Source organism: Alosa pseudoharengus, unplaced genomic scaffold (assembly GCF_046254945.1).
Source record: "Alosa pseudoharengus isolate Yale_2024_CS ecotype anadromous, Long Island Sound unplaced genomic scaffold, YU_APseudo_1.1 YU_APseudo_1.1_scf_18, whole genome shotgun sequence".
NCBI classification, from domain to species: domain Eukaryota; kingdom Metazoa; phylum Chordata; class Actinopteri; order Clupeiformes; family Clupeidae; genus Alosa; species Alosa pseudoharengus.
In genome coordinates this window covers 330,045-356,816 of record NW_027468650.1, presented here as the reverse complement: position 1 = coordinate 356,816, position 26,772 = coordinate 330,045, and the positions used below count along the sequence as shown (strand labels likewise).

At 41.3% G+C, this 26,772-nt stretch overlaps 2 protein-coding genes across 4 annotated transcripts in view; one reads left to right on the top strand and one right to left on the bottom strand.

Annotated features, from left to right (window-relative positions):
• cacnb2a (calcium channel, voltage-dependent, beta 2a) overlaps nucleotides 1–14,923 on the top strand; it is a 95,936-nt gene extending 81,013 nt beyond the window's left edge. The window contains exons 11-13 of the mRNA XM_076290023.1: nucleotides 3,094–3,189; nucleotides 3,390–3,545; nucleotides 12,795–14,923. Coding sequence (XP_076146138.1) covers nucleotides 3,094–3,189; nucleotides 3,390–3,545; nucleotides 12,795–13,262 — 720 coding nt within the window. The 3' untranslated portion in view covers nucleotides 13,263–14,923. The remainder of the gene's footprint in view (nucleotides 1–3,093; nucleotides 3,190–3,389; nucleotides 3,546–12,794) is intronic.
• Nucleotides 14,924–16,346: 1,423 nt separating this feature from the next.
• The window catches only part of nsun6 (NOP2/Sun RNA methyltransferase 6), a 40,985-nt gene continuing 30,559 nt past the window's right edge, over nucleotides 16,347–26,772 (bottom strand). For all 3 annotated transcript variants that reach the window (XM_076290018.1, XM_076290016.1, XM_076290017.1), the window contains exons 10-12: nucleotides 20,504–20,652; nucleotides 19,541–19,666; nucleotides 16,347–16,683 (exon numbers count right to left, since the gene is read on the bottom strand). In XM_076290018.1, the coding sequence (XP_076146133.1) occupies nucleotides 16,495–16,683; nucleotides 19,541–19,666; nucleotides 20,504–20,652 (464 nt within the window). In that variant the 3' untranslated portion in view covers nucleotides 16,347–16,494. The remainder of the gene's footprint in view (nucleotides 16,684–19,540; nucleotides 19,667–20,503; nucleotides 20,653–26,772) is intronic.

Below are 26,772 nucleotides of genomic sequence, written 5' to 3'. Positions count from 1 at the left end.
ATGCATTAAACATTGTTTGCTGGTAACCAGCCATATATAGCCTACAGATTCTTACGTGCGTACAGTCTCTATTCTCTCCAAAATGTGCCCGTTCTATAGGCTGGCCAAGTGCGTAATTCTGCGGCATAAAGAAGATATATTTGTTTATTGTACAGAAAAATGAAAATAACCTGTCAAGCAGTCAATTGACTATATTGCAGTCAATAAGTAGGGCAAATTAATATATGAAACCAAAACGTGGGTCATAGCTGTCTTAGCCTCTGCTGTGAGGCCAAACCCAAGACGCATTGACATCTGCAATAGAGTTTTTTTGGTGAAACAAACTCACAGCCGAACGTTGCAATAAATACATAAACCATCTGGACAAAGTCATCAACAGAGTCATAGCACTGAAGGGAGAGGCAACTGGCATGTGATCTCCCCACGGGCCAATGGATGTACAAGTTTTCTCCTGTGCCTACGATATTTAATCCAGTGTTTTGTCAAGTTGCTAAATGCTAGTCGTTTTAACAAATTGTTATGATAGTATGAAGTACTCTTTGTATAGGCTACTATCTTAATTGCTTTATACTCAATACTTGACCAATGGCTATTGCATCTGTCTATTGAAAGTGAGAATGTGGCAAGTGATCTACTGTATAGGCTTCATAAAATAAAATAAACAGATTACTAATGGCCTACAAGCTGATCTGGGGTGCGTTTCCCGTACAACTACGGAGTTTTAAGGAGTTTATTTAAATAACACTTGCCTCTGCATCTGCTACTATACCGCTGCGTCGACGTTTCTTCCGTGATTTGAGAAAAGCCCGTAAAAGTCCTGGCAGGAAGCGATTACATCAACGTTTTTTGGTATATCCAGTTTTTAATATTTTTTTTCTGAAGTGTTTACAACTTAGTGTTAACTAATAATTGTTGCAAACTGGGCTACGAACAAAATATTAGTGCATTCCTGGATCTACATCCTTATGCTTGCTTCCTGCCAGGACTTTTACGGGCTTTTCCCAAATCACGGAAGAAACGTCGACGCAGCGGTATAGTAGCAGATGCAGAGGCAAGTGTTATTTAAATAAACTCCTTAAAACTCCTGGTGCACTTACAACTTGCACTTGCAACTTTCTAATGCCTCGTTTTTGGACTAAAGGTCATAGTTGTACTACTGTAGAAGTTTCGTACCATTCAGGGCATTATTAGTGGGGTAATTTACGAGATAAAAGTTGGTTCCATTACGACTGCAGAACGTCATTCGTTTCTGACAGCGCTACTCAACCAGGGTTCGACCAAGGGAAAAAAGGTTCTGGGAGGGTGTTTGGGTGGGGTGAAATTACTCCGAACCATCGCTTTAACCTATTTGGAGTTTGTGCGCGTTCACATAAAAGGGGCGGGTTGCAGCGCAAGTCACCACTTTTAATGATGACGCGATCACCTTATTTTTACGGATGAGGAATGCACAATTATTATGACAAGTTACGAGGAATTAAAACCCACTCTACAACAAAAATCAAATACATCGGCAGCAAACAAAGCAAGGCAAGGTTGTTAGCAACGTATTGCAGATCGGGTAGCCTAAATGCCTAAAAGTAAAGTTTTATTTCCACATGTTCCTCAAATATGTGTTACGGAAGATGAATAGCTTGCGGAATGTCTGAAATGAGTTGAAATAATTAAATTGCCTATTTTGAGTTCATAAAAAGGCCTACAGATGCAACACAATTCAGAAGTGGGCATATAGATTAATAAGGATAATTGAAAGTTTAAGTAGCCCCCATTGACTGATTTAGCCTAATCCTGTGGACATTCCAGATGTAACACCAGTGCCAAACACACATGGCAGCAGAAAATGAAACACAAAAACATTATTCAGAATGGTAGGTTTATATAGTTATAGATTGCATTAATATTTCTTAATTATGAAAATATGTTGTATGCTTATAGCCTTCACTTGGCCTCTGTTTTACAGCTAACAAGAAAAAGGTGTCTTTGAACACTACTGTAGGAGGAAAGGCACCAGAGTGTTTTACAGTAGCAGAGGAGTTGGCCATCGCAAATAATAGTGGAAGGCCGATTATGGAAGGGGTTGAGGGAGGTATTCGGTCGGATCCTGGTGCTGTGGAAATGTGCAGCCTTTATGTGCAGGGTAATATGACAATCAAGTGTTATGTTAAAATGGTGATTTTAATGTATTAGGCTACTGTATGTCCGATTTATTTTCGGACATACAGTATTCTTGCCCAGATGTTAAGCATGTCCGATTTATTTTCGGACATAGGCCTACAGTATTCTTGCTCAGATCAGATGTTCAGCATCACCGATGGAATAATTGTCCACTGAAAAAATATCTCAACGAAAGGCACATTCATAAGGCTCTATCGTAAGAGCACTGCTACATCAGGTGAGAAACGTCTGCCTCGATCAGCTGACAATGATAACAAATTCCCTCGGCTGAGAATCTATATCTTTCATAAAGAATATCGTCCGGTAATGCCAGTGGATTCTGGCGGTCTCTAAAAACCCTCGCCCTGCGAAGAGAGCCCCTCACGATTTGCGCTCCAATGTCATATGGATCATCCAGGTATGCAGACATTGTCTCAGGAGAAGTTGTTAGTGGAGGGGTGGCACTTATAAAGGGTGTGGTTAAACGGAAACCTTGAGTAAAACAAGACCATAACCTGCTCGGAGCAGGTTTTAGATGCAGCGTAAATTGACATGGCAGCATACTTCGGTTAAAACCTATCCACCTTTCGCAGTATGGGCTAATCGAGAAGTAACGCCACACGTGATCAAGTTATTCTCGAAGTTACCCAGATAAGCCAGTAACCCCGCTTCGTAGTACAGGCCCCTGTACCTTGCACAGATATGGATGTGAGTGTCTGTTTATGTGTGTGTCGACCTGTACCTTGCACAGATATGGATGTGAGGGTCTGTTTATGTGTGTGTTGACCTGTACCTTACACAGATATGGATATGAGTGTCTGTTTGTGTGTGTGTTGACCTGTACCTTGCACATATATGGATGTGAGGGTCTGTTTGTGTGTGTGTTGACCTGTACCTTGCACAGATATGGATGTGAGGGTCAGTTTATGTGTGTGTGTTCAGGTTCTTCAGAGACTGATTAAATCCAGAGGGAAGTCCCAAGCCAAACATCTCAATGTGCAGATGGTCGCCGCTGACAAACTTGCTCAATGCCCCACGGTGAGTGCCACTGTGTGTGTGTGTGTGTGTGAGAGAGAGTGTGTGTGTGCTTTTGTGTGTATTATAAAATGCTTTTCTCTTTAAGATAATTTTTTTCATATTGACTGCAATGCTGGCATGCTCATGCCCCTTGGCCTCTGCCATGTGTTGTGCACAGGAGATGTTTGACATCATTCTGCCATGTGTTGCGCCCCCTGCAGGAGATGTTTGACATCATTCTGGATGAGAATCAGCTGGAGGATGCGTGTGAGCACATGGCCGACTATCTTGAAGCTTATTGGAAGTCCACGCACCCATCCAATGAGGCTACCGCCAATCAACTGTCTGAAATGCAGGACTCCACCATTGACCTTCCGGTACAATCATTTGCAATTTATCCTCAAACATATTCTTGATTAGAAGTATATACATTACTGACTACCTTTAGTCTGATTAGAAGAAGTATATACATTACTGACTACCTTTAGTCTGATTAGAAGTATATACATTACTGACCTGCAAGAGCAATGTGGAAATTGTAGGCTGGCACTGCTTTGTTTACATTGTGTTGATCTGCAGTGCATATTGCCCTAGCAACAGAATGGGCTCTATTTTGCTGATCAGGGGGCGTATTACAGAAACTTCCTAACTCGAAAATCCTATCTTATCTGTTTGGTAACTACGGTAACAAGGGTTAGGATCGGATTTAGGAAAAAAGTCATTACAGAATGGCCGATCCTAAAGTCAGTTTCTTATCTTAACTCCAGATAGGAAATGTGTATTACAGAAATATCCTAAGTTACCAAAATCCTAAATAAACTGTCCTAACTTTAGGATGACCCATCAGCTCTCCTAACTGTCAAATTACTGTTACAAATAAGCGAGATGGCAGCTCTATTGTTACATGTAGCGCAGCAAAATGAAAATAGACGGGCTAGGCCAAATGGTGATCGGCGAAATATATTTGTAGAAAGGCTTTTGAGTGATCCCAACGATGTTTTACGTTTCGACGATACAACACTTGTAAGCCGGTACAGGCTTCCCCGGGCCATGATCCTGGGTTTGGCCGAGGAGCTACGACCTTTTTTGAGGAGGCCGACGCGCCGTCATGGGGCTCTGCCTGTTGTCATACAGCTGACAAATGCGCTGAGACTTTTCGCAAAAGGTGACTTTCAGAGCGAAATAGCCGATATAGGTAAACTTTCCCAACCTGCAGTGTCGCGTAACTTAACAGAGGTGGCAAAAGCCATTGGTGGATTAGCGCGACGTTACATCAAGTTTCCAACGGATGATGAACTCCACATTATCAAGGAAGCGTTCTATGAACAGTCAAGGATGCCTGGTGTTATAGGACTGGTGGACGGATCGTTATTTCCAATTAAAGCGCCCAAAGAGGATGAAGCTACGTACGTTTGCCGTAAAGGATACCACGCGATCAATATTCAGGCAATAGGAGACCATAACATGCTGATCAGACATTTAGTAGCGAGGTGGCCTGGGTCAACTCATGACGCCTTCGTCTTCAACACAAGGTGGCGTATATGATGAAAGATTCTATATTGACAAGATAGAGCAACATAATGCATCTCTATGGAAGCTCCTACTTAACACTCTGATATGATTAAGCCTAATTCCCTAGGCTATAGCCTATTGTTAAAAATGTGGTTTTACTTGTTGTAACAACGAGTTTATCTGCAGTGACATCAATACTTATTTGGAGGAAAGGGGTTTGAGTGGATGGCTGCTTGGGGATTCTGGCTACCCATTAAAACCTTTTCTTTTGACGCCAGTAGCCAATGAGCGCACACCAGCAGACATGCGGTATGCTAAATGAAAAGCTTATACATATTCTTACATTTTGTGTTGTTAGGACACTCCGTTTATGATATTTGCTCAGGGGCGCAGCTACCCATTTTTTGAGGGGTATGCATCAACAAATTGGCGCCCCCCCCCCCCCCCCCCCCCCGAAAAAAAAAAAAAAAAAACACAAACAACTAAAGTAAAACAAAAGAACAAAAGAAATGCTGCCAATTTGAACTTGAAGTATTGTTAAATGGTGCATTGTCACTTTAAGAGTCTAAATAGTTCTCATAACATCCTTTTGCCAGCTGTTGCTCACAAAGGATGAGGCTGATCCAACTCTAGCCTTTCTTTGCCACATTATCAGCACAATATTAAGCTATTAATATTAGGATTGTTAGGAAATGGAAACATGTAATGAGTTGTAGCTAGCGTGACATTTCTGTTTGCAGTTTGCCATTAAAAGTTCAGTATGAGCATGGTAGCCACCTAGCTATCTTCATTGAATAGGTTATGTTTCAATCGGCATATGCTTAGCAAACGCTAGTCTGTTAACGTGAATATTTGCAAGCCTCCAAGCACAGACGTCACACTTTAAATCCTACCTGTTGCTTTTCACCATCCACTTATTTAACTACTGTCGCATCCCTTGACATGCCATCTCATTTTCCCTCTTTCTTTTTCTATGTTTAGCCCCCGACAGCTTGTTTTGCTGTATCCATCTTTTTCCATAGACGAAAACGTACTCGTACCTGCTCACTCAGCGCTCACGGCGCCCCCACTCCCTTTTCTATGTCAAAATTCTATGATGGAATCTTATGAGATAAGGCGCCTACTCTAGCCTGTCAGTCCTCTAAAATGTTATTTAACATTGATGAAATGCAGAAATGATTTAGAAACGTACAACAGTAGCTACATATAGAATATACCAAATATATTATTATTTGTATTATTATTATTATTATTATTTTTACCATGGCTTTGGCGCCCCCGCGGTGCTGCGCCCCTATGCGCCGCATATAGCGCATACCCACTTTGTGCACCACTGTATTTGCTATGTATTATCAGGTACAACCAAGCACACAAAAAATGCAGGGCAAGAGTGGAACGTCTGTTTGGAGTCTGGAAGAGCAGGTAGCCTATATTCATAAAGTAGTCAAAGGCCTGAGCATGGTTTGTTTCATTTGCAAGGTGGGAGTGCATTGTATACTGTATTTTCCTAGATGGAGGTGCCATGACATGAGTGGAGGTTATCTGCAATATTCTCCAGAGAAGGTTGTGTTATTCATTAAAGCGACAGCTGTGCTACACAACATCTGTAGACGGGCAAACCTCCCAGATCCAGATTTACCAGAACAGGATATGGAGCACCCCGAAGAGGCACAGGATGTCCATTACAATGGACTGAACACAAGAAACCGAATTATATTAGATTTTTTTACTAGAGTCTAACCTAAAATAAAAAAGGAAGCTACACAACAATGGTCAAGATTACAATTCATTGTTATATTTCACTTGAACATCTCTTGCACACTTTAGCCATACTCTTCTCCAATTCCAATTTTTCCCTCTCAAGGAGGAGTCGTTCTCTTTCAATAGCCACTCTCTCTCTGTACAATTGAAGCTTCTCCCTCTCAATCTCTAGCAGGGCAAGGGTGTCTGTTGATGACTTCAGCAGTGTTCATATTTTCTTTTCTGCAAAAACAAAGATAATTCTGATTAGCATAACAATAAAAGGGAAATAATGCAGGTACCAGATATTTTAGGTGGTTTAATGTCAGCACATTCATGTAATGCCATTTAAGCTATAAACAGATTATGAATGACAAGATCAATGACAGCTTAGCTGACATATGACCCCACAGATGAGGCCTACACTCTTCCTTGTAATGATATTGCAAAATTGAAGACCATTCCCTACAGTCTCTACAATTTACATGAAAATCTCTCATTTTCTGTTGTTTAGAATAGCTTTCAATCATTAAATCTGCAAGGTGCAAACAAATATAGGCTATATCAAACAGATAATCACAGCATTCACAAGAGAAAACTGGAGATATGACCATCAAAACAAGAATTGTAAGTAATTTGAGTGCCTGAATTTGGCTTAGGCCTACATGATTCATTCAATTCAAGTCATCATCATCATCACAACGTCTGACAGGTAGGCTAGCCTAACATCTTACCAGGAGGCGGTTGTGTGGCAACAACTTCAACTTCACTGACGAAATCCGACACATTTATGGTCTCTAGGCCTAAGTCGTCCACTGGCAACCCAGTCTCGAAGCCTCCAATGATGCCTGCATTAACAGCCAGAATGTTAGCTATGTCTTTCTTATCATATATCATATGATATCAGAGCAGCTATAATATAAAGTCAAGCAACTAGCAGGGAGAACGAGAACGTCAAACATTATATGATCGCTAACTGTTAGCTCTACTTACCCTCATAGCCAGCCTTGCTGAGGAGTCCCACAATCCGGTCCTCCGCCGATGTCAAGGGGGTTGCGGAAGAGTTGCCACCACCGGTAATTCTCCGGTCTTTACAAATAAACGCCACTTTCTTCTTAACTTCACTTGTCATTGTGGTAACTTTTTTCTTGATGTTTTCCACGCTTCTATTTATCCCTGATACGGCGCTCACCTTTTCAGCTATTTTCAGCCATTCTTGGTCTTTCCTTTCTTTCGTCTCATAGAAAATTTTCCAAACAATATTTCCTTTGAGCTTTCTATCAAACTCACCAACTTTTCTATTTCATCCCCTTTAAAAATTTCGGCACAACGTTGTTTTTTCTCAATCCCATCCATAGTTTCAGTGCTCTAACTTAGTTATATGAAGTGACGTGATCCAACACGTTTAATCTGTTGCTAGGTAACAGACATAAAAGCTGAACGTCGATGCTAGATCGCCTACTTAGGATATCTTAACCTGAGATAAGATAGGATTCCTAAATTAAGATAGGATATGTTTCTGTAATACCAAATTGAGAAAAATCCTATCTTACACTTCTCCTATCTTAACTTAGGACTTAAGATAGGAAGTTTCTGTAATACGGCCCCTGCAGTGCATATTGCCCTAGCAACAGAACGGCCTCTATTTTGTTGATCAGCAGTGCATATTGCCCTAGCAACAGAATGGGCTCTATTTTGTTTATCTGCAGTGCATATTGCCCTAGCAACAGAATGGGCTCTATTTTGTTTATCTGCAGTGCATATTGCCCTAGCAACAGAATGGGCTCTATTTTGTTTATCTGCAGTGCATATTGCCCTAGCAACAGAATGGGCTCTATTTTGTTGATCAGCAGTGCATATTGCCCTAGCAACAGAATGGGCTCTATTTTGGCGATCAGAAACGGAAGGGCAGAGGCATAAAGTTTATAGACATTACATGTGTGGCCAGTCCACATTCACTAATTTAACAGCGCAATTATGTGATCAAACATCAGGCGCTTGGCGCAAAAAGGTTGTTCTTATGTTTCTTAATCAGTCATGGGTGTGTTTTGTGCATAACATCCTTTAAACCAAGGAGAATGACATCTGTCATAACGGCAAGCAGCGCAACTTCAAACAGCACATATCTCTATTTTGATAGTCAGTGGCACATTTGAAGGAATCTGCTTGCACGTGAGACTCGCGAAACCATGCTTTACTAGGGGTATGGTAAACACTGGAGTATAGCCTATACGCGGATCTGCACTCATCTATTATTTGAACTCATAGGCAAAGTGAAACAAAAGTCATTGTGGTCTCATAGTCAACGACAAAACTGTTCTACACAGTTAATTACTTTCACTATTGACTGACAAGGTTACCATCGAAAACATATCTTGAAAAAAGCAACACTTACCCCAATAATGTTCGAATGAATGAATAAAAATCCTAAGGATATTTATCCTGCAGATGAAATTGCTGCTTACATCTCGTGACAGTGCATCTTCAGCTGTGCTTTATATGCGCCTTTCCCTATAGACCAGGTGTAGAATAGCGATTTTTGGATCAGGTGCCAGACCACACCTTATGCTGCTAATTACCACACACCTGGGTGCAAGGTTTAATAAAAGTAAGAAAAATCCGCCACTGACTACACCTGTTGCGCCGGGTGCAAGATAGGGGCCAATGTCGTCAATGTGCTAATGAGGTCAATGTGCTAATGTAGTCAATGTGCTAATGTAGTCAATGTGCTAATTGACGGAGGACAGTCGTTGCTGCCCGTGTAGTAGGCAACACAAAGGGACCCAACAGGACTCACCAGTTAGTCGGTGTGAAAAGGTTTCACCTGCGCATTCACCTTTAGTTTGCCCAGCTGTGTGTCTTTCAGTCTGTGTGGCAACTGTTGAAGAAGCGTTTCGCGTTATCATAGGGAACTGTTGAAGAAGCGTTTCGCGTTAACATGGGGAACTGTTGAAGAAACGTTTCGCGTTATCATAGGGAAGAGTGGTTTGCGTTATCATGGGGAACTGTTGAAGGAGAGGTTTGCGTTAACATGGGGAACTGTTGAAGAAGCGTTTCGCGTTAACATGGGGAACTGTTGAAGAAACGTTTCGCGTTATCATAGGGAAGAGTGGTTTGCGTTATCATGGGGAACTGTTGAAGGAGAGGTTTGCGTTAACATGGGGAACTGTTGAAGAAGCGTTTCGCATTATCATAGGGAACTGTTGAAGAAGTGGTTTGCGTTATCATAGGGAACTGTTGAAGAAGTGTTTCACGTTATCATAGGGAAGAGTGGGGAAGAGTGGTTTGCGTTATCATGGGAAACTGTTGAAGGAGAGCGTTATCATGGGGAACTGTTGAAGGAGAGGTTTGCGTTATCATGGGGAAGAGAGGTTTACGTTATTATGGGGAACTGTTGAAGGAGAGGTATGCGTGATTTAGAGGTCACTGGCTCTAGTTTGTCTTCTGCTGAACCTGAAGGGGAAACAAAGGATCCATTACAGAGATTTAGCTTTGAACATGCCTATTGTTATTGTTGGAACAAGGTAATAACTCTCCCAAACAATATACAATTAAATCCTCCCGGATGGCTTCACATTAGACACTATGGGGCCCTCATCTAGTTGACTAACTAGCACAGGCTAAATGACAGATGGGCAGCTCTGTCTGTAGGCAGCTAATGTTACATTTCGGTAGTCACACTGAAGGGCCACAGGGGGTGGTGCCTGTAGACACTCATTCTGTTGGTTTGAGAGCTTATAAAACACTTCACACTGGCTTCTTGAACATGCATAATGTCACACAACAGCCTTTGGGCATTTTTAGTTCATTTGGGCATTTTAAGTTCCTATGTTTGAAGTTAAAAATAAAAATGTTTAACAACATTACCACAGGAAAAAACGGACAGTTTTTGTTGAAAAAAAAAAAGGTTAGTCCAGGCTAAGCCCCACATGCCATTTACGTGTTTGCTTTCAGATGTAATGTTATAATTAGATTATTAAATAATTGTTGAACTGGCAATGCTATCCGTTCATTTACTACTTATACATGGCTTTCTATGCAACGTCACGAAAACATGTGTGCGCAACTAAGAGGCAGAAAGCACCACAGAACAGCATAGAGCAATGCTCTCCATGAAAATAATAAAATGAGTTTTTGTGCTGAAAACTGCACCAATTCGAAATCACGATGGTTAGAGATTGTTCAATATGTTCAATATCCCTAACGGAATGCATGTCTTTGCCAAAAATGACAAAATACGATGTTATATTAATAATGCAAATTAACGGCAAACTCTGAAATATAGTCTGAAATGAGATGTGATTATCATTGAGACAACAGGGGTATACAAAAAAAATCAGATTGTAGCTTACAGCAGCCAACTATTTAGGTTAAGTTTATAACGTTGTGGACGGCCACCAAGCGTCTTCTGCCCAACGGCTGCGCGCGCATATAGTTTTGTGACGGGAAACCCGTGTATAGGTCAGTGCACTCTGGACTTGAATCTAAAGAACATCCTGGTTTGTGTACCCCATAGCCTCATTTTGGTTTACAATAGCCACCGTGTGAATAAAGCGAATTCAGTAAATTAGTCAGTTATGTGTAGGTAACCCATATTTCTATTAACTGCCTCAATTGTCAAATGTAGAATCAACTACATTTGTGACAAGCAAGAGAGAAAGGAGGAAACAAATGTCTTTTTATTACCTCATCATTTCAACTGGTCCGTGGGTTCAACTGACTCATCTTCCTGTGCTTTTTTATCTAAGGTAAAAGGTCAAACTTTCCACACACAACGCAACTGACATAAAGGACACACAGGACAAACTTTAAGCAAATCAACGATTGAGTCTCAGATCAGAGAAAAATGTGATGATAATGTAAGAGCAGATGTGAGGAAATCAAGGCAGTCTAGTTTTTGATCACCTGTGATTGTGATTACGAGTTGATTTTGGGGTGAGATTTCTTGCGGGAGATAAGAGTGTGAGATTGAGGCTGATTTTGGGGTGAGATTTCATGTGGGCGTGTGAAAGAGTGAGGCTGAAGGTCTGAATGTCACGACAGATATGTGAGTTGGCAACTCAGGTGCAAGAGTTAGCTGGTGTGTCTTGATGATAGATTTGATTGATAGATTCATAAATAAATGCTAGATGTTTCCAAGTATTTGAAAGTAGGGCTTTGTGTGTGTGTGTGAGTTCATTCTGGTCTGTGCCTTTGATTTATGTGGATGCAAACAGGAGACATCAGAGGACTAATGATATCAGGATGAGGTGAGTGTCGTCATGTGATGTCATCAACAGGTGGTGTGTTGCCGTGTTTCTTTAGAAATGGACCTCTCTGTGTGATGTCATCTCTGTGTGCTCTCCGAGTGTGATTATCAGGAGAATCGCTCGGCCTCTTTGACTTCTCTGTGTGCTTAAGTATACTCCCATGGAACGGCTGTTTAAATGTCATCACCAGGATGGTCCGGACTGTGTTTCGTGCAGCTAGAAAGTTTTGTGTCCAAACCTTGTGCATTTTGATGCACTGCCCCCAGGTGAAGAGCAGTCAGTATTAATTCATTTAGCAGATGTTTTAATCTAAAATTCCTAACACTACACATGCATATTCATTACTCTGCTCTTTGGGCATAACACTGCTCTAGACCCACTGATAAATGTTTCAATAAATCATAGCTGATTACAAGCCAGCAACAGTTATTTCATAAATATATATTTGTAAATATATTTTATGTAGTTTCACACAACATAGAGATGTTATTTCACTCCTTGAAAGAGAGGAATGTGCCTGCTTTATGAGTATACTTAAGCCCTGAATGTACTCTGGAATCATTCAGGACTCTTTTATGCCTGGACACCCTTTTCTAGATTATAGGATTGAAGTTCCTTCTACTTGAAATTCAGCTCAAGACTCAAGTCTTAGTTGTTTGCATGTTCTGATGTGTGTGTGTGTGAGTGGTTTGCTCTGGAAAAGATTGTATTGTTTACCAATAAACTGGGAATAAAGTCTGGAGTATCATGGAATTTTATTAAAATCTATTCCACACATGGAAAGTCAGGGAATTATATCATTTTTGGGGAAAAGTCAGGGAATATCAGGGAATTCCGTTGTAGCAGTTTAAAATGTACTTGCCAAAATACATTAATACAAATATATTTCCACTCACCATTGGTGTTTATCTGGTGTTACCCGGGTTATGAAAATTCAGGATTTTTGTCAGGGAAAAATCATGGAATTTCACATTTGACTTAAAAGTGGGAACCCTGGAATACACATATTTGCCTGGGAATCTGATATTCATCAGTGATTGTTTGTTTGTTGATGTGTGTGGGTGTTTGTTGATGTGTGTGTGTGTGTGTGTTTGTTTGTTTGTTGGTGTGTGTGTGTTGTCTCAGGTGGTTGTAAGAGAGGGCAACAGCACGGGTCCAGAGGAGCGTAAGGATCACCATCAGCACCATCATCATAATCACCATCAGCACCATCATCGTCATCGGCAAAAACAGGAGCAACAAAAGCAGCATCAGGAAGAGCAGCCACAGAGCTCTCGCAGCACACACACACACCACACACACCACCACTCATCTTCTGCACGGACCAAACACCACAACTACCACCACCACCACAGCAGAGCACGGGGCCAAGGGCGTCTATCTCGGCAGGACACTCTGGAGAGTCAGGACTCACAAACACACACACACACACGGCCTGGGCATCCTGAGGAAGGGCAGCATCAGACGAGTCGCCATGACCACCATCACCATCATCACCATGGAAATGAGGGGGAGCCACATGAGCACAAGCCACGCCCCTCACAGATCAGGCACGCCCATGAGGAGGGTCTTCAGAGAGACTCGGAGCACTGAACACACTCTCCTAACGTCATGGGCACTCCATTAACTCTTTACACACACTTCCTCAGAGTGACCATCCCTCTCCTAACGTCATGGGCACCCCATTAACTCTTTACACACACTTCCTCAGAGTGACCATCCCTCTCCTAAAGTCATGGGCACTCCATTAACTCTTTACACACACTTCCTCAGAGTGACCATCCCTCTCCTAACACACTGACCGGTCATTGTGATCTCGCCCGTCTCGCTGTCACAGATGCCTAGTGACCCTACCCCTCACTTTTCACACTTTACAACCCCAACTCTCAATTTGGTCATTCTGTTTACAACCCCAACTCTCAATTTGGTCATTCTGATTACAACCCCAACTCTCAATTTGGTAATTCTGATTACAACCCCAACTCTCAATTTGATAATTCTGATTACAACCCCAATTCTCAATTTGTTAATTCTGATTTCCAACAAAGTGTTTTATCATCACAATTTGCAATGCAGGAAACTGCACCCCCTCTGTTGAACCTGTTAAGCCCCAGTGTCTATGTGGTGTGTCCAAGTGTTATCCTCTTGGGCATTTTCTTTTTTCACATGTCTGTTTCTGGCACCCAGAGGGTCACTAGTGCTTCCTATCCAAAGGCCATTCACTGAAGGGTCAGTCAGGATTAAAGTAGCAGTTTGTATTGTTACCGAACATTCTGTAGGCCAAAATCAAAACACTGGTGAACATTCTCAAGACTACCTAGACGCGATGCTCTTCGGGGTTGCCAGATGTAATGAAGACTTTGCTAACGTTAGTTGACCTGCAGCTGCTTTAACATTTCTCCAACCATGACCCAGCTACACATTACGGAAACAGTGAAAACAAAAATACCTCTCTAACCAATGTAACATATTTAGCTGAAGTTAGCGATGCAGAAGAAGTTTAGCCTAGGGCCTACCTGTTGAGGAGAAATATGGCCAGCTCTGCGTCAGACTTGATATTCTTCATTTGACGAAGACGTCGCCATCTCAGGAAGGCTCCTCCATTTGGTTTGGTGTATTTTGGTGTATGGAAGAATATTAGACTCAAATGTTTTGTACGTGTGTATCACGTTTTGAAACTGTAGAAATTATTTGTAACTGTGAAAATGATCTGTATAAGTAATTGTCAATATTACAAATATGCCCTACACTTACAAATCTCCTTATTGGCTAGCCAAACCTGAGCATCGCCATTGACTTTTCAACAGGAAGTGCCAGAACAGTCTCAAAAGTACTTGTACTTGCAGAAAATGTACTTGTGTGAGCGGCAGAGATTCGTAATGGCAGAATAGTTTCATAATTGAAAGACAGCAACTGTGGAGGGTTTAGTACCTGTGGAATATATTTGTAAGTGAAGGACATATGAGTAATACTTAAAATCATTCGTGTTATTTTTATGTTAAATCACAATTCAGTTTTTACATCCTGATACACACACACAATACATATGAGACGCTTCTCATCCCTAAGGTGGTGCAAACGTCTGTGCACCTGTAGAAAATATTTGTAACTGTATGACAGCTTTTTGTGTGTAGAATATTGATTTGTAATTGTAGAATATATTTCTAATGGTAAAATATTTTTAACTGTAGGATGATTTGTAGCTGTAAAACCGTTCCGTACCCGTAGAATAGATTTGTAAGTGGAGGGCATATTTGTAATATTGACAATTACTTGTACAGATCATTTTCACAGTTACAAATAATTTCTACAGTTTCAAAACATGATACACACGTACAAAACATTTGAGTCTAATATTCTTCCATATTGGTGGCGATAACGCCACCTCCTCTGACTGCCTCTCATAGGCTACTCGTTCATGACTACAACTGACAGCTGTTGGCCTTTGCTAATCTGGCAACCCAAATAAGAGAACGCGCCGGCCCATTATTAATACACTAAAATTAAATCGTTCAAAACATAATCGAAAATTCCAAGAGATTCCACCCCGTAACTCATTTCTTTTTATGGGTTTCTAGGGGTTATAGTAATGTTGTCAAATAAGCCATTACTTCAATTCATTGTGTTTCCTTACTCTTTGATGACATGTTGATGATTTTTGGAATGGTTACAATGTATTTTCCATATATTTCCTACATACTGGTCCATTAACCCTAACCCAGACAGAATAGGGGTTTGAATGAAGCCTGTTTGTATATTTGTCCATTTCAAGGTGTTAGTGTTTTAGGGGGAAATCTTCAGTTCAAATGTGTTTGGCCATAAGTTGGTTTTATTCCACTTCTCAGTGAATGATTGTACACACTGGGCTCTGGCCACACAGCAGATAATGCCTCCTGAGCTCCTAGGAGTCCGTCCCTCCCTCCGATCCTGCACTGGGCTTCACTGGCACATGGGATGCTGCACTGCCTTACCCTCTGCTTCACAGACTAACTGCCTTCCTCACTGGATTTCACTCACCACACAGCGACTGCCTTCCTCTCTGGATTTCACTCACCCAAGGCTGGCTGCATTCCGCCGATTCACACTGACTGCCTTCCTGTCTGGATTTCACTCACCACACAGCGACTGCCTTCCTGTCTGGATTTCACTAAGGCCGCAGACTCCACCACCTGGATGCAAAAGGGAACTATTTTTGTACACCTCGGTCAGGGGTTTTCCAAAAGAGCCGTTTTCCAAGACTGTTTCTAAATGAGGGTGGGAAGACTTGGTTTTCCTGTCAAGTTTGTATATGCTAGATAAATTCATAACTTTCTTGATAAACAGCCAATATGATGTCACATGCTGAAAATGTATTCCTAATTAATATTATTATTCCTAATAATTATAATTTATTGAGATTGTCTATCATGTGTATGTTCATCATCACTCAGACATCTTGCTCTGTTTGCTCACAATGGGACATAACATGCCAGTGTGGGGCATTATGACACGTTTATAACATGCCAGTGTGGGGCTTATGACACGTTTATAACATGCCAGAGTGTGGGGCATTATGACACATTTATAACATGCATCAGTTCATCATGTTCTGGAGTGTAGCTAAAACAGCTCTGCTGCAGAGTGTGTGTGTGTGCGTGCGAGAGAGAGAGCAGAACCCTTTGAAATACTCTGAAACAATGACCATCAACCACCAGTTTTTAATGCACTTTCTTAGTTGCCACATCATTGATGACAGTCTGTTTTTATGTACGCGTGTGGCAAGTGTGTTGCGTGGATCAGCTCTTAATGAATTTGGCAATAAAGAAACCAATGGTGTTTGAGTGGATCAGCTCTTAATGAATTTGGCAATAAAGAAACCAATGGTGTCTGAGTCTGCATCATCAAGGCAGGACATGGGGGCGTGGCCATCTGAGGCTCCGCCTTCTTTCATCCGTGGGTGGAATCGCTGGAGGAGCCGTCTCTGGTCATGTGATAGTCCAGCTCCCAGCATGCCCTGCTCTCCGAGGTTGGGTTCCTGCAACAAGCATATTACATCATAACTAACAAACAGCTCCCAACGAGCATATCAGATTACTCACACACACACACTGCAATGACTAGCTTTTTGTTAGTGAAAGACTTTGATTCTGTAAGTGACTAGGCCTATGGCCGTCTATGGAAAACATGAATATACAATTCCTAATGGATCATATATCATTTGAAAGTCATTTCTAATATTTAAACTGAAAGAAGCTTACAATTGACACTTTGCATTAGCTTTTTAGTTATTCAAAATGTTTCTCAAATTGCCCTTTTCTCTTGGAATTCCCAGGAATCTGGAGCATTGTTGTAGAATTATATTGGTATATAGAGGGTTAAATCTATAAATCTAGAGATCCGCCTAGAGTCACAATATATTTATATTTTACTTTGCCTTTGTAAATAGCCTACTTGTCATGGCTTGTTCCCTTTGTAGACAATGAAAATGCTGCATTTATCCCATCCGTGAGTTAGCGATACACACAGAGCACACAATGAACACACAGCGAGGTGAAGCACACACTAACCCAGAACAGTGAGCTGCCTGCTACAGTGGCGCTCGGGGAGCAGTGAGGGGTTAGGTGCCTTGCTTAAGCCATGGATGTGGGCATGGGAGAGCAGTGCTCAACCACTTCCCCAGCCCACATTTTTTCTACTGGTCGGGGATCGAACTGGAAACCCTTCGGTTACAAGCCGAGCCCTAATCAGCAAGCCACGGCTGCCCCAAACTATCTTCAAAGAGCTATATCTTCTGATAAAGTAATGCTTCACGATTCTCACAAGATGTTTTTTTAAATGGAAAATGTAAATGACTGAAGTTTACACTCACTGTTGACATGTTGGGATTGTGAGCTTGAAAAATGTAACTTCTATCAGGCCAATCAAATCGTGTATAGAGTCGTTAGGTGGGTTTAACATAATGATTGATGGCAGAGTTGCAACGGTTTGGCTTGAATTCCCTGTTACTTGAAAACAAATAAGATGGATGTTGCTGTTGGCGAACAGTGTGACACAAGTTAAGCTTTTATGGCAAAAGTTTGAATTAGCCAACTAGTTCCGCTGGTGGGAAACGCATGGGACTCATAGCGCTGTCCTATTGCGTGCAGAGGGAATTTGAAAGACAACCGATTATCCCGCCCCTCGGACTGAGCACTGCGAACGGTGAGTGCCCAGACCCTACATTTTAATGTGGGTCTGGCTCGTCAGGCTAGAATAATAGCAATGTGTTTTAAAAAATTGAATAAGGTTCAAAATCCTTAGAACAGTTGTTAATTCTATAATATTAATGCATTGGGAAAACTGCACATTCAATTTCAAATCAAAACATGACCAAAATTACAGTGGCCTGGAAGTGCAAAAAAAAAATAACAATGGTAAATTAATTATTTACAAGATTAAAAACAAATGTACAAGTTTAAAAACAAATGTACACGTTTTTTAAACAAATGTATAATGTTTTAAGCAAATTTATAATTTTTAAAACAAATTTACAAATTTTTAACAAATTTACAATGAGTGAACAAATTTACAAGTTTTTAAACAAATTACATTACATTACAATGTACATTCTCTGGTATCACCATGTTCTGCCCTTACTGCGGCACCCCCACCAACAGTGGCCATTTCTGCCAGTAATGTGGCAAAAGCCTAACATGTCTGCCCTACGGAGACGATAAGGCGTCAAGTACGTTGGCTGTTGCTCTGTGCTGTCTGACTGAAAGGAAGCCCACGCAGCTTACCAGTCTCACACTACTGTTCGAAAAGACCTCACTTCCTGTAGCCACTACTTCCGTCTATTGTACCTACCCTTTCCGTAAAAAACTTACATTTGTTTAAAAACTTGTAAATTTGTTCACTCATTGTCAATTTGTTTAAAAACTTGTACATTTGTTCGCTCATTGTAAATTTGTTTAAAACTGGTACATTTGTTTAAAAAAATGTAAATTTGCTTAAAACATTGTACATTTCTATAAAAACTTGTACATTTGCCTTTAAACTTGTACATTTGTTTTTAATCTTGTAAATAATTAATTTACCATTGGTTTTTTTTTGCACTTCCAAGCCACTGTACAAAATGTATTAAGTTTGTGTTATACCTTTACAGAAAGTGAAGAAAAAGTATAGTTAAAAAAAAAATAGCAGTGTTTGCATTTTTCTTTACAAGCTCAAACATGAAAAATGTCTCAAGATTTTGCTTTACTTTGAATCACTGCACTAATATCTAGTTGCATTATCATTATTTCTGAGAATTGCTTCACATCTGTGTTGCATGGAGTCGACCAACTACTGGCACCAGTGAACAGGTATTCCAGCCCAGGACGATTGAACTACATTCCACAACAGCATTTTTGATGTCACCCCACAAGTTGATTGAGGTCTGGGGATCGGGCTGGCCACTCCGTAACATCAACCTTATTAGTCTGGAACCAAGACTTTGCTCGCTTACTGGTGTGTTTTGGTCTTGTTGAACACCCATTTGAAAGGCATTTCCTCTTCAGCATAAGACAACATGACCTCTTCAAATATTTTGATGTATTGAAACTGATACATGATCTCTGGTGTACGATAAATAGGTCCAACACCACAGTATGGGAAACATCCCCATAACATGAATAGGTCCAACACCACAGTATGAGAAACATCCCCATAACATGAATAGGTCCAACACCACAGTATGAGAAACATCCCCATAACCTAACCCTAACCCATAACATGAATTGTGCACCACCATGCCTTACTGTCTTCACAGTGTACTGTGGCTTGAATTCAGTGCATGGGGGACGCAGACAGTTTGTCCAATGACCCAAATGCACTGAATTCAAGCCATGTGTGTGTGTGTGTGTGTGTGTTACCTGAGGCTGAAGTGTTAGAGATGGAAAGGTTCTGAGGGCCCAGGCCACTTGTTCCTCATTCTCCGCCAGAGTGACAGTACAGGTGCTGTACACCAGCACTCCCCCCCGCTTCAGCAGACGCACCGCCTAACACACACACACACACACACACACACACACACACACACACACACAGCACTGTTAATGTGAGCGTGTGTGTGTTTGTTTGTGTGTAGCATTGTAAGTGTGTGTGTGTTTGTGTTTGTGTGTGTGTGTGTGTGTGTGTGGCATTGTTATTTAATGTGAGTGAGTGTGTGTTTGTGTGTAGCATTGTGAGTGTGTGTGTGTGTGTGTGTGGGGCATTGTGAGTGTGTATGTAGTAGGGGTGTGCATCTCTCCCTTTTAAGATGATTCAATATGTATCTAGATGCATAAGCTACGATACGATTCAGAAACGATAAGTTTTAATACAGAATGATTCGGAGCGATTTGATCTGATTCAATACGCTTTGAGTCTTGGAAAATACTTTTCCATTTGCATCGGGATTGAGATGATTAGAACTTAGCAGTCAATTTGAATGCAACAGTTTTGAAGAAATTCGTGCAGCATGCTAATGATGCTAACTGGATTTAATAGCAATTTAGCCAGTCGTCTTGCACGATTGTGAATGGTTGGATTACATGTGCATGAGGAGGGATGCGCCTGTTGAGAGGGAGAGAGAGAGTGCACAGGGCAAGGACTCATTGAGAGTCTGTGTAGGTAAGCCTACTTCTATTGCCTACTCTGGTAGAGTTGCACATACTGGCCACAATGCAAGATATATTTAGCCTCTTTATTTATGGACAACGTAAGGCGGGAGATGTGTGTTGCTTTTAATTATCGAATGTTCTATCGAATGTATTTTTTATTGATATCGATTACATGTCTATTGCGATACATATCGCTATCGCTTACGTGTGTGTGTGTGTGTGTGGGGTCCACACCGTGTTGAAGAGCTTCCTCTGTAGCGGCTGGTAGGATCGGATCTCCTTCAGGCTGCTGCTGACGGCCATGTTGGGTCTCTGGCCAAGGCCACTGCAGGGAGCGTCTAACAACACCCGGTCAAAACTCCCCTCGGGGAACGGGGGGCCGTCTGCAAACGACACCACAAATCACCACTGAAAAGCACACTATTATATAGAATAAATACTGCAATACTATAATACTAATAATCATACTGTGTATGGGATAATGGACGACACGGTGGTCTGTTAACAGAAATTAATGCATGGTCGAGGTTGTAAAACGGCCCGACGCGAAGAAATTAAGTGCATTAATTTCTGTTAACAGACCACCATGGAGTCCATTATCCTGCTTATTCCACTTTTGCCACTTGCGTTGTGTTCATTTCCTGTTACAATTTTAACATTTTAATAGCTAAAACTGTCGTCTTGTTAGTAGAACTACTTTCTTCCGACACATATCAACTAGGGGTGGGCGATATCATCTGCGATAATATTGTGACTGTTGTTTTAACGATGTGTAAATATACATTATCGAGTATTTCAATTACTTATGGGGAAAAAACACTCGAAATCACGCATTGAAACCCCATACATTCACTAAATCCAGGAGGTGTATGCAAGAGAAGCCCCTTTGCAGCAGAGCAAGTGTCACATGATCGCTAGTGGGTCCACGTTGTCACACGCAGGCCTAATGTTTATTTTGTGTAGTGAGATCAAGACGTAGCCTACTTGGGATTTTGTGCAGCTACTTCTGTTCACGTAGCATTGATGAGACAGTCACATTTTTTCCTACATGGTATTATATGGAGAAAACATTTGCCTTTGAGTATTTTAATAGTCAGTTGTAAACAAAGAACTCTTCTCATGTAACCCTTTTGTAAATGGACTGAAGTTCGCTCTAAATATCTACGTATCGATTATGCTAACCGTTAGCATCTCTGTGGGATTTCTGATATACATTAGCCATAAGGTAACGCATTCGTTTCTATTCTGTAACTTGGAATGCTAGCCTACATGATTTCTCTTAAACAAAACATCGAAGGAAATAACTGAGATGTACTCTGTTGGTCTGCTTAGTTTTACAGTGAATCCTAAGTAAAGGTTTTTGAAAGGATTGATTGATTGATTGATTGTTTCCATTTATTGCCAGTTCAGCAGCTATGGCTATATCAAGGCAAATACAGTTGGAAAGTATTCATATGATGTTTACTAAATCAACGACCAAATAAATAAATAGCTTAGATAAGTTTCTTTACATCAATACATACCAAAAAGTTCAAAACTTTTAAAGGTGGGACCTTATTGAAAATATCTACAACATTATCTTTTTTAAAAAACTGCTGCCTTTTCATCCTCAGTGCAGAGCAAGTTAAACTATGCTTAATTGATAGGGGGCTACAACAAAAATGACAAAGTGGGGGTGCACCTCCAGTTAACAAAAAACTGTGTTAATCTAGAATGACCAATTCGACACCTTGTATATACAACTTGGTCAAGTCTACATGAAAAGGATTGAGTTATTGTTTGTTTTACAGTGTTACATATTTCATGCAGCTTATTGTCCACACAATCATCCCATTCAGCTTGCCATTTCTCATTTATATAAGAACATAGTAGAGGTTTCACATCTGAGGCAGGGATTGGACACTCAGTAATTTCATCACTCAAGGCCTGTTTAGCTGCACTATCTGCCTTCTCATTGCCACGGAGTCCCACATGGCCAGGAACCCAGCAAAAAACAATGTTCAAGTTCAGTTTAGTCAGATGATCCACTTTGTCAAGAATTTCCACAATGAGGGGGTGATCAGTCTTTAAAAACTCCAGGGCTTGAAGGCATTATTTAGAGTCTGTACAGATCAGAGAGTATTGTTTATTGGTTTCCTCTATGTACTCAAGACTTAAAAGCAAGGCTTTAGCTTCATCTGTAAAAATAGAACATATAGTTAGAATACGCAGGCCATGCTGATTAAAATTCACTACTATTGCTGAGGACACAGAGTTCTCCGTTTTTGATCCATCGGTATAAAAGGGGGTATGTAAAAGAAAACGTCTCATATCAAAAAAGGCACCCTGGTAGTCATTTGGATGAGTGTTTGACTTTTTCCTTTGGATTAGATCCATTAGATCCATTACAATCACAGGTCGTTTTAATGTCCAAGGGGGAGTGGGGCAGACATGTGTAGATTGCAGACTGTCCAGATTAATGTTCAAGTTCTCCAGGAAGGGTTTCATGCGTATTCCAAAAGGTTTGATGGATCTGGGTCTAGCTTCATAAAATTGCAAAAACTGGGGGTAGAAGACAGTACAGTGAGCAGGGTTATCTTTGTTTGATTTGAGTTTGATCGCATACTGTAGAGCAAGTTTTAAAGCATCTCTTTTTGAGACTTTTCATGTGTGGAATGAAGGATAATTTATTGTCAATTGAGAAAGGCTGATTGTAAGGTTCTGTATTATCTGACAGGAAATTCAACACCTTACCCTCCTCTTTCCTGCGCAGAGCTTGAAATTCAGATCGACAATTTTCCACAGAGGAGTTCTTTTCAAACGTTTCAGCAAGCTTGTTGGTTACCACCTTTTGCTTTCATCTTTTTAATGAAACTCCAAACCTTTTTTGAGGACACATCGGATGTAAGGCTGGAAACATATTGTCTCCAGCTTTGTGCTTTGGACTCATTGATAGCTCTACGTGCTTGAGCTCGGCAGATTTTCAATTTAATGAGATTTTCTGTTGTTGGATGTTTGTTAAAAATTCTCTCTGCCTTCTTCCGGGAATCAATTGCCTTTTTGCAGTTGTCGTCAAACCATGGGTTGGACTTACGGTGGGCCTTTCCTGAGGTCTTAGGGACAGTTTCTTCCGCAATTGCTATCAATGTCTCAGTGAAGTACTCAACAGGATTTTCAATTTTTTGGGGCAAGTGGCCAAGTTGGGCGTCACAAAGGTGTTGGAAGACATTCCAGTTAGCTTTTTTAAGTTGCCATCTTGGAGGTCTGAGCTGTATATCTGCTTCAGTAGATGTCATGATCAAGGGGAAATGATCGCTCCCACAAAGGTCATCCAAGGGTTGCCAAGAGAAGTCAAGCAAGACGTGAGGATCGCATATTGATAGGTATATAAGTATAAGTATAAGTATATATACTTTTTTGATCCCGTGAGGGAAATTTGGTCTCTGCATTTAACCCAATCGGTGAATTAGTGAAACACAAACAGCACACAGTGAACACACAGTGAGGTGAAGCACACACTAATCCCGGCGCAGTGAGCTGCCTGCTTCAACGGCGGCGCTCGGGGAGCAGTGAGGGGTTAGGTGCCTTGCTCAAGGGCACTTCAGCCGCGGCCCACTGGTCTGGGCTCGAACCGGCAACCCTCCGGTTACAAGTCCAGAGTGCTAACCAGCGGGCCACGGCTGCCCACAATGGCAGAGTAAGTGTCCAGGATGTAGGTAGGTAAATGATCCATCATTCCACAGACATAATTCATTTTTAGTTATAAAATCTTCCAAAAGTTCTGCCTTTAGCATTTGAATGATTGCCACCACATGCAGGGTTATGAACATTAAAATTCCCTAAAAGGAGGTATGGGGTAGGCAGTTGTTCAGTTAAGTCATCCAGGTCGTCCAAAGTTATAGTGACATCAGGAGGAATATAGACAGAGCACAAAGTAACTACCTTATGAAGTGTAATGCGGACTGCCACCACTTGTAGGTGGGTAGTGATTGCAAGTTGGCTGTGAATTATGCCATTTCGTACCAGGACAGCTGCCCCACCAGAAGGCCGATGGACATTTGGGCCATAGGTATTAAACATAAACAAGGATACATTATTATTTGGTGATAGGTGAGTCTCTTGAAGACATAAAACAAGAGGATTAAAAAGTGCAGATAATCGCTGCAGTTCAGAGAAGTTTGCTTTAAAACCACGACAGTTCCATGGTATAATATGGCTAGCTATTGTCATATGGGTAAAACAGGAACAGGGCCCTTGCTCCTACTCTTGGGGGAGGAGCTTCAACTGCGAGGGGTTGGAGGTTCCTTACAGTTTTCCTTTTTATGTTCTTGACTTGGTTTAGACTGGGAAGAAGTACTTGTTGATTTCTTTTTCTCTTTTGGTAGTTGTGGGGGTTCAGGCATGAGTGACGATTGACTGGCAGTAGTCTGGGAATTCATATTTTTTGTTTTACTTTAAGTTGAAGATGTTTTGCCACTAATTAATTGCGGCTTATCTTTGTGCATCCAGGTAAAGTCGGTTTGACAATCAGTAGACTTCGTAGGGGGTTTCACAATAGAAGCAATAGATTGCTGGAACTTTGACAAGGAAAATCCTTCCACCTGTTTCCTCACCTGTGGATAGGTAATTTTCTTAGTGACCCTAATCCTTTGAATTTCTTTCTCTTTTAGCCATACAGGGCAGTCCAGTTAGATGAGGTTGGGTGGTTCCCTTGGCAGTTGCAGCATTTTGGTGGTCTTTTACAGATCAGTTCATGTCCATCTTCTCCACAGGTACAGCAGACACTTTTATTTTTGCAACTAGCAGAGCCATGGCCAAATTTGTGACAATTGAAGCATCTCGACGGATTGGGGATGTATTTATCAACCTGCACACTTAAATATCCAATTAGGATTCTTTCAGGGGGATCATGCAGATTGAAGGTCAGGATGTATGTACCAGTCTTAATGATTTTGTCATCTCTTTTTAAGGTAATTCTCCTCACATGAGTTACTCCTTGTTCGTTCAGTTCAGTAACTATGTCAGCTTCTTCCATTTCATTCAGGTCTCTAGTGCGGATTACTCCTTTGCAGCTATTGAGATGGGGGTGAGGAAAGGTCCGCATAGGTATTCCTGCTAAACTATTACAACGTAATACATTGTCTGCATGGGACTTTCTTGCACATTCAACTAAAATCTGACCAGAATGCAATTTCTTAATGTCTTTAACCGTCCCTGCTATTCCTGCAATTCCTTTCTGAATCACAAAAGGGGACAACTTAGCAAGGGGCGTGTCTGGTGATTCAGATTCAAGAATTATGAATTTGGGCCAGTTATTCATTTTAGGGGGGTATATAAACGCCATGTCAGAGCCGTTGTCTGAATCATAATCCATGACTCTTTTTTTGTTGGGTTGATTTGTAGCCATATTTTGTGGATAAAAATTCACCATCTCTGCTCCTCACCCACCTCGGAGCCCAACAAGGGGATGCACAGAGCTGCGGTTCTCCTCCAGATATGCACCAAGGTTACAGGGATGGTATACTCGAGCGATGAAAACAAAGGGTTCATATCACTCGATTGACCCTAGGCCAAAGTCTTTAAGGAAAAAATAAAAAGCATGGTCCCTCAAAATATTCCAAAGAACTTTGACAAGCCGGTTGATTGGAGCGGGTCCCTCCAACCTCCCGTCTAAGTGAAGTAAGAGCCAAAGTACTGTGTTGGACCTGTGGGGGCCGCAGCAAGCCACATTCCTCAAGCACCAGGCGATCGTCCTCCACTGACACGGGTAGCAACTTACGGCAAACAAGTCGCCCCATTTGTCGCCTCTTACGATCAGCAAGGGGGTGCTAGGGACCTATTCTACCCGGGGTCCCCACGGGGGGTTTTTGAAAGGAACTTCAGCTTTAGACTTTCTCTTGGGAAACTGTTAGGCCTAGTCATCTTCTCTAATGTAACTGGCTAGACCATGTCATTCCCACACACACAAGTGGGGGCAACATTGGAAATGTGTCATGCATTGGTTGATTTGGTTAAAAAGTCACAGGTTAGGTTATTGGTTATTATTGTATTGATGCTATTCATAAATAATGAGCTGTAAAGTAACTCAGACTTTTACAAATTTTTTTTAACCTGTTGTGCATAATTTGTTCCGGTACCGACCCAAATCACTCGTTCGAATCACTATCTCAATGTAAAGTCAATCATGTGCTAGCTACATAGTCATGCCATATACCATTGGAAAGCCTCAGGATTAATTTGAGACCCGTGTCGACTGAATGAAACCCATCCCGAACGGCTAAAACCTACAATTTGTATCACTAGTCACGTTTCAAAATGCCCCCCACCACCACCACTGTGTCTCCTCACCTTACAGCCTTTGTGTACATCCCGGGCTTCATGCTACTCCAACATGCTTGGTCTCATACTGTTCATAAGAAGCCAGAGAATCCGAATATCCACCGTGTTTTGTCGACATTACGTTTAGAAGATGCATAATTCCACCCAAACAGTACCGTTTTGTTGCTAAAAAAACAAACGATAAC